The sequence below is a fragment of the Notamacropus eugenii genome, chromosome 6 (assembly GCF_028372415.1).
Source record: "Notamacropus eugenii isolate mMacEug1 chromosome 6, mMacEug1.pri_v2, whole genome shotgun sequence".
Classification (NCBI taxonomy): Eukaryota; Metazoa; Chordata; class Mammalia; order Diprotodontia; family Macropodidae; genus Notamacropus; species Notamacropus eugenii.
This window is the reverse complement of record NC_092877.1, coordinates 232,165,345-232,179,665: the sequence shown is the minus strand read 5'-3', so window position 1 is coordinate 232,179,665 and position 14,321 is coordinate 232,165,345. Positions and strand designations below refer to the sequence as shown.

Genomic DNA, 14,321 nt, shown 5'->3' with positions numbered 1-14,321 from the left:
ATGTTTTGCCCAGGGTCACAAAGCTGGTTAGTGTCTGAGGCTGGATTTGAATTTGGATCTTCCTGACTCCAGGACCCGTACTTTATTCATTAAGCCACCTAGCTGCCATAAAAACACATACCCAGTACTGAAGCCTCTGGCTGCATTTGGATAACTAAAAAAAATTACCATAAATTAGCCAATGAAAACTCTCCATAATTAAAGGGCCCTCTAAACATAAACTATTTGGTACTGCCTTTCAGAAATGCACTTTTCCAACAAACCTCCTTTAGCCTTCTAAAACATCTTCAGACTGAAAGTGGTATCCATGTGACTCCTCTGCCCAGTGATTTCAAGCTGCAGAGGGTAATTTTTTTACTCAAGTCTCTTAAAATAAATTCCCCCAGTCTTGGGGTGCTGAGGAATGAGCACTAAATTTGGAAACATGAGAAACTGGTGTCAAATATTGACTCTGTTACTGACTACCTTCTACTCTCGTATGAATTTAACCTTTCTGGCTTCTGTATCTATAAAATAAGGAGGCTGGAGCTACTGATGCCTAAGCACCCCTTTCCCTCTAAATCCTCTGAACTATAGCAGTTATGGGCGCTTCATCCAGGAAAGACACATGCCACACCTTTTCTTCTTGCACCAAACCGTGGGTTGCCTACATGTGGACTACAAGTGGTCTACAGACCACATTTTAAGAAGTAGATATTATGACTTTGGAATGCCAGGATCAAATAGATAGCCCAGGAGTTCAGAGAAGTATGAGGAGCTTCGAAGGGACCTGAAAACAAGAGAAGCCTGAAGGATCTTGAGGCACTTTAGCTTTTCTTTTGCTCACAAAAGTCTATTAAGGAAGAGTTAGGATCATAGAGTAAAAGATCTGAAAATGAAATGGGCCCCTTTTATAGATGAGGAAACTGAGGCACAGGGAAGTTATATGACTTGCCCAAGGTCACACAGATAGTAAGAACCCAGGTCCTGCAATTCCAAAGCCAGTGCTTTTTTGCACTGTACTTATGTGTTAACTCCCTTGTTCAAGACAAGGGGGTTGAGACTGGAAAACTGGAGACTCAGGGCTAGATTACTCTAAAAAGCAGACAGAAGATGGATCAAGGGACAAAAATAAGGCTATTTAAGGAAACGTTGAGCATGCCAAAAATACTAATACCAGAAACAGGCAAAAAAGTTAATGTAACCTTAAATTTCATTAATAAAAGCATAGTGTCCTTCGACTCAGTGACTGAGGATGTACTCTAAAGAGATCAAAGACAGAAAGGCCCACGACATACCAAAGTACTCACTGCTGCTCTTTTGTGGTAGCAAAGAGATGGAAAAAAGGGAAAGTCTGAAGATTAGGGAACAACTGAATGAACTGTGGTAAAGGGATAAAAAGAGGTGTTATTATGCATTAAGAAATCATGGATGTGAGAAACTCTGAGAACATGAGATAATCTGGATAAACTCATACAACGTGAAGAAAGCAGTACCAAGAAAACAGCATACACAATGTGAATGAAAAGATCATTAAACTTTAAGATTATTAAAGCTACCTATCAAAGCCTTTTAAATAAGAAGAAAACTAGTGAAATAATAATTGCACACAGCAGGCACCTAATAACTTTTGATTGAACTGAATTTTACTTACCCCCCCTCAAAAAAAGGTGGCAGCTTCACAGAGGTACAATTACAACAGAAATAAACAACTCCTGTCCTTGAAGACAGAAAAACTATGGACAAAGGAGGACTAACTAAAGAGAGCTGGTGGCATAGTGGACAGAGCACTGGCTCTGGAGTCAGGAAGACCTGGTTCAAATCTGGCCTTAGACACTTACTAGGTATGTAACCCCGAGCAAAATACTTAACCCTGTCTACCTCAGTTTTCTCAACTATAAAATTGGAATAATAAAAGCTGTTGGGACACTGTTTGGATGAAATGAGATTATATTTATTAAAGGGCTTAGTCCAGTACTTGGCATATAGTAGGTGCTAAATAGATCCTTATTCCCTTCCTTTCCCTGTAGATAGGGAAAAATAAGCACAACAGTCCAAAGTCATATAGTTTTGAGAACATAACTCCATCACTTCAATGCATCTGAAGTGCAGCAATGAATCTGAAGCAGCCTGGTATTCTGAAAAGAGCACTCTGAGGGCCTGAGTTCAAATCCTGACTCTTGTATTTGATATGATCAAGGTAAAGTGATTTAACTTCTCTAGGTCTCTTTTCCTCGTTTATAAAACAAAGCTATCTCTCCTCCTTTGATATTCATTCCTTCTGCACCCTATCCAGATCCTTGTTGAAAGTGAAAGACAGGGGAGAAAAAGGATGTAGCAGTCTGCTGTAGCAGAGAAACAGAGGAGCTACTTTGGCAAAGAGAAGGTCTATCTCTTTATCAGACTGGTTTAAAAGAGGAAAGAACGGGAGATGAACTCAAGGGCTTCTGGGGATGAAGTGCAGGAGAGAAGCAGTAACTCAGAGAATGGTCTCTACTTTCTCAGCCAAGTAGGAGGCAAGGCTTGTCTTCTGGGGGCTAATGGGAAAGGGGGCTCAAAGAAAGCAGGGGTTTGTAATAACCAATGGAGGAAGGGGATGTTTAACAGAGAATCAATTCGGGAATGCAAAAAGAATTTCCTTGTTATGATGAGGACCCAGTTCAGATTCAATAACTTAAGTATGCAGTGGACACAGTCAGTATGGTTGCATGACTTTCTTCAGCACTATTCACCATGCAAGTAGGAGTGGAGGAAATAGAGTAAATATAATATAGTTGGAAGGAAATAAGCATATATTAAGTGCCAACTATGTGCTACGCATTGTACTAAGCACTTTAAAAATATTATCTCATTTGGTCCTCACAACAGCTCTGGGAGGTATGTGCTATTATCACTCCCATTTTATAATTGGGGAAATCGAGGCAGACAGTTTAAGTGATTTGCCCAGGATCATACAGCCACTTTGTGTCTGAGACCACATCTGAACTCGGGTCTTCCTGACCCCAGGTTCTGCATTATATCTACTGTATAACCTACCTGTTAAAGTTTGGGAAGGTACGGGGAGTGAAAGCCCAAAAGGATAAGAGATTTCAGAGTAGAGAATAACTCAATGTTAAATGTTAAACTGTCTAGCTCTCTTGATATTACTATCATCATCCAGAGCAATTCAAACTCCGGGATCCAGACCTTTGATATTCCTCTCATGGACAACCTCTGATCCTCTGCCTCATTTCTCCAAAACCTGTTCTCTGTCCTCCCTGCAACCCCTCGTCACCACCCTTCCCTGTTTTCTCAGTCAACTCATCACCCCTGTTTGGGACTCACTTTCTTCCCTTCAAAACAATTAACCAGCTCCACCTCTGGATCTCTTGCTCCCTGGTTCCCTTGCCCCCTAAGAAATTAAAAAGCCTGGTTATACTTTATTCTACACATCAACATTACCCCCATTCTCTTTTCCTGTGTTGGAGACTGAGGATTCTTAACCGTTTTTGTGTGTCACAGACCCCTGTGGCAGGCTAGTGAAGCCTATCAACCCCTTCTCAGGGTTACATTTTTTGAATAAATGAAGGAAATGATAAATTTTCAGTTAGAGGTGAGTGAATGAACCTGCTGAAATCTGTCTGGGGTCCAGGTTAAGAAACCTACTCCAGTCTGACAAAGAGGTGGCCCTTCTTGCCAAGGCCAACTCTTCCCCTTGGGTCCATGATCCTCTTCCCTCCCAGAGATTGTTCCTTCAATCACTCCATCTCCCCAATCTTTACTCTCCTCTATCCTCTGTCTCCTTTACTGCTTATCCACTCAGATCTACTCATCCCTAAAAATCTTCTCTTGACTTATCATCTCACCAGATCCTCATCTTGTTTCCCCTCCTTTCTCTATCTGGCTCCTTTCTAGGGGCTCAACTCCTGGGGATAGCCATCTATACTTGTTATCTGCACTTCTGTACCTTCCACTCACAGCACCACTCCCACGTGACTAAAACTTCTCCCTCCAATGATATCTGCAATCTCAATTACAAAATTCACATCCCTTTTCTCAGACTTATTTCCTTCTTAAACTCTCTATAGCTTTTAAGACCATCAGCCTTCCATCCCCTCCTACTATCTATTCTTACTTTTCTCTGCTTTCATGATGGTGCTCTTTCTTGATTCTCCTCCTAACTTGCCAAGCTCTCCTCCGCTTTCTTGGCCAGATGATTTACGTCCCAACTTCTAAATATGCATGTCACCCAAAGCTTTGTCCTGAGTTCTTTTCTTCCTCTATACTCTCTCCTTTAGTTAACTATTTCCCATGTTTTCAATTACCATTTCCACACAGATATTCTCAGATCTATACATCTACCCTAGCCTCTCTCCAGTCTTGTATCACCAACCACCAGCCAGAAATCTCCCACCTGGATGTTCCATAGGCTCTCAAGAAGATCAAATCCAGAAGAAAATTCGTTATCTTTCCCTCCCAAACCCACCCTCTCTTCCCAACTTGCCTATTTCTGCCAAAGACAGAACCATCTGTCTAGCTTTCCCAGGTTGGCAACTTTAATGTTATCCTTGCTGCCTTGGTATCTCTCACCTACCATGTTCAAATGGTTGCAAAATCTTACTGATGCTACTTCCACAATATTGCTATTCAATACTCCCTGAGAGAATTGTGGGAATTGGGTGAACCACACTGATTCCATCATATGACTCAATTCTGGGAGCTTTCTAGCTCCCAGATCTAGCTTTCTATTCAATTATGAGTCTAGTCCAATTTCTGTTTTCTGAGAAAACTTTATTCAATTATGGGAATAGTGAGAAAAATTTATTGCATTATTTAACCTAGCCCTGCATGGCTGGGAAGCTGGATCACCTTTACCTGTTGCTTAGAGACTCTTAACTAAGGACCTGCGCTGACCAGAAACCCAGTCAGATCCAAAGATAGATGCCCTGAGTTTTCTCAGTTATACATCTCACGTAACTCATGTCTTATCTGAAAACTGGTCCTGTATTGGTCAACCAGTTATTGTTTCCATGTTCCTTTGATAAAACAGATACTTGGAGTGGGGGGGAGGGAAGATACCTCTTTTTCTGACTTCAGGGAATTGCGCCTATTTGCTCCTTCCCCTGTAAACTCTTAAAACTTATTCATTCCGCACCACCTCCAACTCAGAAAGCTTCTAATCTTTTCTCCAATTAGAAGTCATATTACCTAATCTCGTATCTTGGTTTATATACTATTAATTGTTTTCTTTCAATGCATCTGTCTCCCCTTGCATTTGGGGTCCAGGGCCAAGTTGAGGAGGCCTGGTCCCAATTTGCTATGCAATTGGCATGCACGGCTTAATAAATGGATATGCTCAGTTCAAACCTTTGTGTCCTGAGTTACTTCAGATTTCACTCACCACATCACACAGCTACCATTCTTAATTTGGGCCTTTATCAACTTTTTCCTGAAGTATTGAGATGGTGTTCTCTTTGGCCACTGGGTTTCAAATATGTCCCCTATCCAATCCATCCTCCAGAGTTGTACAAGTACTTCTAGGAAAAACATATATGAACTACTGTTTGGCTTTTAAAGCCCTTCAGAATTTGGCCCCCATCTACCTTTCTAACCTCCTTAAATACTATCCTTTATCCATATTCTAATCTAGCCAAAAGCCTTCTTGTTCTTTCTCACCTGTAGCCCTCCGAGTTCCATCTCTGCACTCCTCTTTCATGACTACAAGACATTCGCTCCTTAACTCTGCCTAAGGGAACTTCTCACTTCCATTAACACTCTGCCCAGGCACTACCTTCAGTACCAATCTACATTGGTCAGGGGAATTTCCTCACTGGGAATTCCCTAAATCAAAAAAATCACACATCTAGTCCCATGTAATTCCATCCCTGATTTATATGGATATAGGTTGTCTCCTTCAAATAGAATGTAAGCTTCCTAAGAAGGAACTGCTTCATTATTCTCCATAAACTCACTACCTTGATGTAGACAATAGAAAGCCAGTCTCAGAATCAGGAATACCAAGAATTCCTGGGTTCAAGTGCCACCTCTGACACATGCTGGCTGTGTGCCCATTGGCAGGTCACCCATGTTCTAGGCAACTCTATTAAGACTGCAAGTGGCAAAGGATGTGCCAATCTTCACTGCAGGGAAGGGGAAGAAGAGAAAGGAATTATTATGTATATAGAGCCTACTATGTGCCAGGCACTGTGCTAAGCTTTTTACACATATTACTTCATTTGATCTTCACAACAACCTTGTGATATAGGTGCTATTATTATCCCCATTTTACAGTTGAGGAAACTGAGGCAAAGAGAGGTTAAGTGACTTGTCCAGGGTCACACAGCTAGTAAAGTGTCAGAGGCTACATTTAAATTCACGTTGTCCTGACTTCAAGCTCAGTGTTCTATCTACTGAGCCACCAGATCCCTCAGAAGGGAGTTTTCTCAGCCACAAAGTCTTTATACCAATGAAATCACTGACTGGCCCAGTACCTATCCCTAGAATCTACCACAGTGCCTAATGAATAACAGGTGCTTAATGAATGCTTATTGATTGATTAATTAAGCTTTCACTTTCCCTCTCCCACCTTCCCACCCTCTGTAATGGTAATTTAAATGGGAAGATCTTTCCCATTCATTAATAAGCCCATGTGACCTGCCTTGGTCACATGGAAGCCTGAGTCACATGGAGCCTGTGGTGGGAAGAGTTTGCTAAACAAATGGAACAGAAAGAGGTACAGTTAGAACAGAGTTGAGAGGAAATTTGGTCATGAGAGCAGTCAGAGCCAGGAAGGATACTGGCAAACAGGCAGCTGGTTCCTATGAGTGTGAGAGCTTGTTTGTGATTTTGTTTAATGGAGCTGGTTTGTGGGAAGGACAGATTTGGCTTTCTGGTGTCTGAATAAATGTTTTGGTTCTGTCTTCCATGTGGAGAGTCTGTGGTATTTCAGGATTCAGAATTTTGCTGGGATATTCATGGCCACTGTAGGTGCTGTGAATATCACATTCGCACTACACCCCCATAGACAACAAGCTGACAAGTCCTGCATATACTCCCACACATCTCTTGAATCTGTTCCCTTCTTTGCACTCAAAAGGCCAGTGAGTTAGTTTGAGTGTCATCACCTTTCACCTTAACTATTACAATAATCTCTTCAGTGGTGTCCCTGCTTCTCATTTCTCACCTCTGATTCATTTATCACATGGCTACTAATCTACCTAAACTCTTTCGTATTCCATAAGATGCCTTACAATCAATAGTGACTCCTTATTGCCTCTAGAATAAAACCCATCAAAATCTGACTCCAGCCTCCTTTTCTAGTCTGACAAACTATTATTCTTCCTTGGTCACTCCATGTTCTGGCCAAACTGGCCAAATTGCTGTTTCATATAGAGATCATCTTTACCCAAACTGTCCCCCATATTTGGAATACTCTCCTTCTCTACTTCTGTGTCTTGGAATCCCTAGCTTTTTCAAATTTTAGCCACTTCCAACACAGAAAGCCTTCCTGATACAACCTCACTCTTAGCTGCACCCCTGGATATTACCTTATATTTTTCAATTTATTTCTCTTTCAACATGCTGTAATCCCAATTCCCCTCTAAAATGTAATGTCATTGAGAACAGAGACGCTGGTATTTTTGTTTCTTCAACAGTATACTTGGTATATGAACAGCATGCAGAAGGCATAGGACTTCATAAGCATTTGCTGAATTGAATTTACTAAGAGATCTTTAAAGTCCCTTTCAGATCTAAATATAAGATGCTAGGAATTACAGTTTAGCATAATAAATCATCAAAATAGTGCTCTAGAATCATCTAGAAAAATTTTAATTCAGTCTGGAAAACTGGGCTATCCAGAGAATGAAGCAAGGTTCCATATATGCAAGGTTTTTGTGTATTTTTATTAACAATAGTCCAGTTGACAAGGTCACTGATCCCATAAGAATAAATGTGAGTGGACTCTGTTGCTTGGATGGGGGAGGGGGAGAACATGGAGAATTCTGACTGTACCTCTGAATTTTTCAAACAAAATAAATATTCTCAGCTTTCTTTCTCATCACTTTCATCTTTCAAGTTTAGGCAATTTCATACGTTCCTTTACATCCCCTTTAAAAATGCACATCCACTTTAAGTTGTGGTACAATAATAAGTACCTTCATAGCACAGTCAATGGAGCACTGCGCTACAGTCAGGAAGACCAGAGTTCAGGTCTCAACTTCTGATACGTTTTAGCTGTGTGACCCTGGACAAGTCACTTAACCTCTCTCTGCCTCAGTTTTCTCAACTGCAAAGTGGGGATAATAAAAGCACCTACTTTACAAGAATTAAATGAGATGATATAATGTGCACATAATAGATGCTTAATAAATGCTTGTTCAGTAGGGATCTGACTAAGCTACATGTAAAACATGGCAGTTAGGTGGTGCAGTGTATAGTGAACACAGGGTTGGAACTTATTTTCCTGAATTAAATTCAACCTCAGACACTTATTAGCTGTGACCCTGGGCAAATCACATAACTCTGCCCCAGTTCCTCATCTGTAAAATAATCTAGAGAAGGAAATGGCAAACCACTCCAGTATCTTTGCCAAAAAAACCCTAGATGGAGTCACGAAGAGTTGAACATGACAATAACAGCAACAACAGTAAAACTGTTTATGTGGCCTAGTGTGACCTCAGTAACAATTCACAGTTCATCTGTATTCCAGAATGACCTCTAAGGCCTTTTAGGGGAGTTTTTGCACAGCTGACTAATAATTAGGACAGAGGTTCCCAAAGGTTTTTGTTCAGACTCTTTTTCATCCACTAACCACCAACAAAACATGTGAACCCCCACAGTAATTAAATATACTTCTCATAATACTCATAAGCAATTTTTCCTGATTAAGGTGTCATTGAAAAGTTTTTTAGCAAGAGCTCCTCCTACTGTCTTTGCAATCATGAACCGTTAAATGGAAACCACTAATTCAGGATATGCTGTTCAATTTCATCAATCTGATCCTTGTTTAGAAATTTCCCCAGGGTAATTTCTATAGATTTTCTAGGGGGAAGGGGAGTGGACAGTTCAACTTCGGCCAAGTATTTCAATAACTACTCATCAAGTTCCAACCCTCAATGAACAAGCATTTATCAAACACCTACTCTCTACTAGGCCATGAGGATACATAGAAAAAAGAACGACACAATCTCTCTTTAAAAATAACAACATTGTATCGCAAGGAGAAATTCCTGAAAACAGTTCCCGACCTCTAGTTAATTTACTTCAATTGATACATGTGGGTATGTGTATATCTGTAACCATCTCATAAGCTTTTCTTTATCTTCTGAGACAAAGGGTTTCCAGCATTATACCTTGAAGATGCTTTAAAAAAAAAATCATACCCAGCCACTGCTAAACGACTAATTCATCTCTTAGTTTACAGTGGAAGAATCTATGTGCCATCTATGTATCCATCCAGAAGCCCTGGACATTATTGCATTCACTGAAATGGGCTGTCTCCCTGCAACAGGACATGCATTCTAGGCGGGGGATGGGGAGAAGGAACCTCCCTGCGGCAGCCAGAGAAGCACCCCTGCACAGCACCTGGGACTTCCCGAACCACCCCGCCCAGCCTCCGCGCGGCCGCCCACCTGGTAGTAGCTGGCTTTCGCCTCGATCATCATCTGCTGGGTGGTGATCATCTTCTTCCTCCGCTTGCACTCGTCCTTCAGCACCCGCATCTCTGCCGCCCGCTGGGCCAGCAGCTTCTTGCCCTGCTCCGCGTCGGTCAGGGCCAGGCGCAGCTTCTCCTCCAAGGCTTGCAGCTGGGCGGTGAGGAACTCCTGCGAGTGCAGCAGGTACTCGATGGTGAACTGGGCCAGGCGGACCAGCTTCAGCAGCACGGGGTCCACGCCCGACTGGCAGTGAGGGCACTTCTCGTCCTCCAGCCTGCAGAAGGTGATGTTCATGATGTTCTCCTGCAGGGTGAGGAAGTCCAGCTCGCCGGCCACCCTGTCCACGTCGATCGCGCTCAGCCGCCTCCAGTCCACGCTCTCGAGCCGGGGCCGGAATTGGAAGAAGGGGAAAGGCCCGGCGCCGGCCGAGGCCATGCCGGCCACGCCGGCTCCGGTGGAGCGGGACGGGCAGTGCAGCGTGGAGCTGGGGGCGGGCGCCTGGCCCTCCTGGCCGCCGGCGAACGGATAGTAGACGTGCTTCTGGAAGGGCTGCAGAGGGGGAGGACAGGGAGGGAAGACAAGAGAAACGAGGGCGGCTGGAGGCTGGCCCCGCGCCAGGCGAGCCCCGGGGCTCCCTCCAGCCTGCCGCCCCGCTTCGCCTTACCATGTTGGGGCGCCAATCCCTCCGCTGTGGGAGGGGGCGGGCGCCGGGGCAGCCTCCTCGGGACGGGGTCTCCGCTGCGTCTCCGGGCTCCTCCGGGCTCCTGGAGCCGCCGCCGCCGCCGCGCTCTCGGCCCCGGGAAGAAGATGGGTTCCCAGGCTGCGGCGGCGGCGGCTTTGGCCTAAGGTCCGGGCGTCCTGGCCGTTGCTATGGCAGCGCCCCGGGAACGCTGCGGCCCGGGGCGGGAAGGGAGGCTGCGGCGAGAGCGCAGGCCGCTGCCCCTGCAAGGAAAGCGGGGGGCGGCCAGCGTGAGAGCGCGGTGACGGTGCCCCGAGCCCCTGCACCCCACCGCGAGGGGAACTGCGCAGAGCCTGTGCTCCAGCCTCGGGGACAGGGGCTCCTCTGCACATCGGGGCACTGCCGCCCTCTGGTTCTTCCTTTGTCCAGGTCAAGCTTAGAAGTCTATCCACTCCCCTTTTGTTTTGTCCAGAACTGACCAGGGGGCATTCGAGTGCTGCTTTGAATGGCGGGGCTGGGGGTGGAAAGGGTGGTGGGAAGAGGAATCCTGGGCTACTCTTGCTTCGAATTGATATCCAGGGGCGTAGGGCCAAAGATTTAATACTGTTACTCCTAGCCTAGACTTAGCTGGAAAGCGACATAAGCAGAGGAGGATGCGAGGAGTGGGCAACATTTTTAAAATGCTGCATCTTACCAGCCACCTTCTACAGACTGAACAGTCTGCCCTACACAGCAAGCAGGGGTCTGGACGGTTTGGTTTTGGTGAGTTAAATCCCACCTGTTACAAGGGAACGTCTGAAACCTCCGGGGCTGCAACATTAGGGGGAGCAGTTTTCCAACCTTAACTAGGACTCATACACTTTGTTTTGGCTCTGAGAGAGGTCATCTACTGATTTCATATTATGTTAGACCCCTGTCCATAGCCCGATTGCCCATTTGAGCAAAGGGGTAATGAGCAAGGAAGACAGGATTTTATTATGTTGTCATAAAATTTTATATTTATGCAATAAATAACCTTATTGGCCCAAGTCTTATCTGTGACTTTTTAAAAACTACATCGATAAATGGACTTAATTTGTAATTTGTGACAAACTCCACTAAAACTGCTTCATATTATAAGTAAAATTTAAAACACATTAAATGAAATGAGACATAATTTATAATTATAAGGCGTTGCTAGATTACATATGCTGATAAAATTATTCTGTATGGTGTTTCAGATATTCATGACCATATGGTGACACTAGCTATGAAGTTTTAATCAGAAAAAAGTTTAGGGGAATTTTTATATCTTATGCTTGATTTTTTAAAATTACATTCCCTCGTGATACTGACTGCAATACAATTAAAATTATATTTAAAGAAAATTAGGTAGTGCTGTAGAGGGAGATCTGAACCTGTAGTCAGAAAGTCCTGAGTTCAGATCCAGCCTCAGATGCTCACTAGCTGTGTGACCCTGGGTAAGTCATGTTTGCTTCAGAAGTTTCCTCAACCTGTAAAATGGGGATAACAGCACCTTCCTTCTAGGGCTGTTGTGAGGTAAAGTGCCTAGCACATAGTAGGTGCTTAATAAATGCTTATTCCTTCCACCTTTCCCCCAATGTTACCATTAATTTCCCCTGCAATAAAATAGTTTTTCAAAATATTGAAAAGTAAATGTAGAGGGAGGGTCAGATGGCCAAAAAAAAATCTACAACTTGAGAGACAAATATGATACAATGGGGGGAAAAACATTGGAATGTAAGATTTGGGTTTCTCTCATCTGTACACTTTCACCTTGCACTTCACATCTGTACATGTCACCTTGAACAAAGGCATTTCTCTTCTCTGTGAGTCAGTTTTCTCATCTTAAACATGAGGTGAATGAACTATCTCTCCTCTTTTTTAGTTCTAACAATCTATAATTCTAATTCACTTAGAGAGACCTGTGTCCCCTCAAAGGGAGATATCAATACTCAGGTAAGGCAAAGTACACTACCATTTATTTCATGTTTGGTCTCCATCTTTTCAGTTTCTGATCCTAGTCAGATCATAGACTTAGAACTGAAAGAACCTTTGAAATTCACCTTGTCCAACCTACATATTTATAGACGAGGAAATTAAAACCCAGCATGGTTAAATGACTTGCCCAGAGTCATACATATAGTAATTGGCACTGCTGGAATTTAAAAGTAAATCCTCTGCCTCAAATTATGCTGATTTTTACTGTATCCCATTGATTTGCTTTTCAACTTTCTAGGCTGGCTTGCAATTACCATAGAAACAAGCATTTTTAGGAAAAGCTGAGCCTAATGCATAATTATATTTAGCCTGGATCAATAATCAGGAAAGAGATCTTTTCTTCTTCCTTAATAACTAGAAAGACGAAGGAGAAGGAAAATAATTTTTAAAAAATAGATTGGAGATTTCAATAGTACAGAGAAACTCTTTCTACCAATTCATGTCAGCACCTTTCTGAGGTCCCTAGAGCACTTAAAGGTTAAGTGACCTGCCCAGAGTCACATAGCTATTACGAGTCAGACTTAGAATTTGAACAAGTTTTTCTACTTTCAAGAAGTTTTCTGTCCATCACACTACAATCTTTGCGATTGATTCTGAATAGTCCTACAGCTGGAACTCCCCCAAGAAGCAATATTGTATGGGGAGAAGATTTTAGGTTTTCTAGATAATAGGGGTAAAAAAAGTCCAGGAAAAATCACACTGTCTAGGAAATGAAGGCATGAATGTTGGCAATTCTTAGACCTACTCGTTTCTCCTCCAGTCTCGGGACTTTGCAAATGGAAAGATGTGGTAAACCGATAACAGGGAAGAAAAAGACTCGTCGCGAATTGTTAAGGAGGAGGACTTGAAGTGGAAAAAGAGAAGGGGAGGAGTCATTTCTAATCAGTGGATGCTCTGCTTATTTCTGTGAAGCCTCCACCAGGACTCTGCCCCCGCGCTGGTCGGGTCTGACTCAGGTCACAAGATGGCTGGGCCAGGAAAGGGGAGAAAAAGCATTCCCCTCCTCAAGCTTCTGCTCATCCCCAGCGGGCTCCCCAAACAGCTGGGGCCTTGGGCAGAGGCCTCCCTCTCCTGGGTGCCATGTGCACAACACCCCTTCACCCCCGGCCCTTCTCCCTTCCCCGCAGCAGCACTTGCCCCCCAAAGACAAAGGTTGCGGTGAGGGCGTTCCGGTTCGGGGTCTGTACCCCCCACCCCTAGGCAATTAGAAGGAGAGCCGGGAATAGAAAGCACGACAGCCACGCACGGGGAGGATGCAAACGAAAAGAGCAGAGTGGGAGATCCCCTGTCTCCCAGAAAGGCGAGGATATGGAAGGAGGGGATTCTGGCTGGCTTCAGAGAGTCAAGAGGCTGAGCTCCCTGGGGCCCCCTCCCTCCCGCTTTTCATTCCCCCTCCAGTCCCCCCATCCCCACCCGGAGCCCCGATCTCTCAACTCCTTCCTAGCAGCGACTCACGAGCATCCCGGGCGGCCGCTGTTAGGGGCATGAGGAGAAAAGGGAAGGGGGCGACATGCAGACATGCAGCTGGCGCTTTTCTACCCGGGGAGAGACCCCCGGGAAGCAAAGAAGAGACGTGGAGCTGTAAAGGGCTCCTGCTGCCTCCCTCTCTTTCCGATCTGGCCATGAGCTTGACCCCGCAGGGCTGAATTGCGGAGAAGCCCAAGGATTGTTGCCTTACCCAACCCTCCGGCCTCCTGAAGCCGTGTTGAAAACAGCTTCCCTTCCAAACTCAGGCTTCTCCACGCCCTCCCTTCCGTTCTCTCCTCTCTTCTACTTCTCCCCCTTTTCGGCAAGCTGGGCTGAGCTGTGCGCATACCGCAGCACTAAAACATCCTCCACCAATCCAGCCTCTTGTTCAGACACGTGGTTCCTTGTGCCCGGGCGGGATGCTACGATCCCTGGAGAACATTTTTCTAAAGAAACCGTGTAGGGACTTGCTTACTTGGGCTAGGTACGGAACAAGATCTGGACTAGCCTAGTGCAAAATTGTGAGATAGATGTAAACTGCCTTTGGCGCCACGCCATCT

The 14,321-nt window shown here is 44.4% G+C and overlaps 1 protein-coding gene across 3 annotated transcripts in view; it reads right to left on the bottom strand.

The window, feature by feature from the left end:
* The window catches only part of DZIP1 (DAZ interacting zinc finger protein 1), an 85,669-nt gene extending 71,592 nt beyond the window's left edge, over nucleotides 1–14,077 (bottom strand). For all 3 annotated transcript variants that reach the window (XM_072622104.1, XM_072622105.1, XM_072622106.1), the window contains exons 1-3: nucleotides 13,973–14,077; nucleotides 10,279–10,556; nucleotides 9,591–10,163 (exon numbers count right to left, since the gene is read on the bottom strand). In XM_072622104.1, the coding sequence (XP_072478205.1) occupies nucleotides 9,591–10,163; nucleotides 10,279–10,281 (576 nt within the window). In that variant the 5' untranslated portion in view covers nucleotides 10,282–10,556; nucleotides 13,973–14,077. The remainder of the gene's footprint in view (nucleotides 1–9,590; nucleotides 10,164–10,278; nucleotides 10,557–13,972) is intronic.
* Between the last annotated feature and the right edge of the window lie 244 nt (nucleotides 14,078–14,321).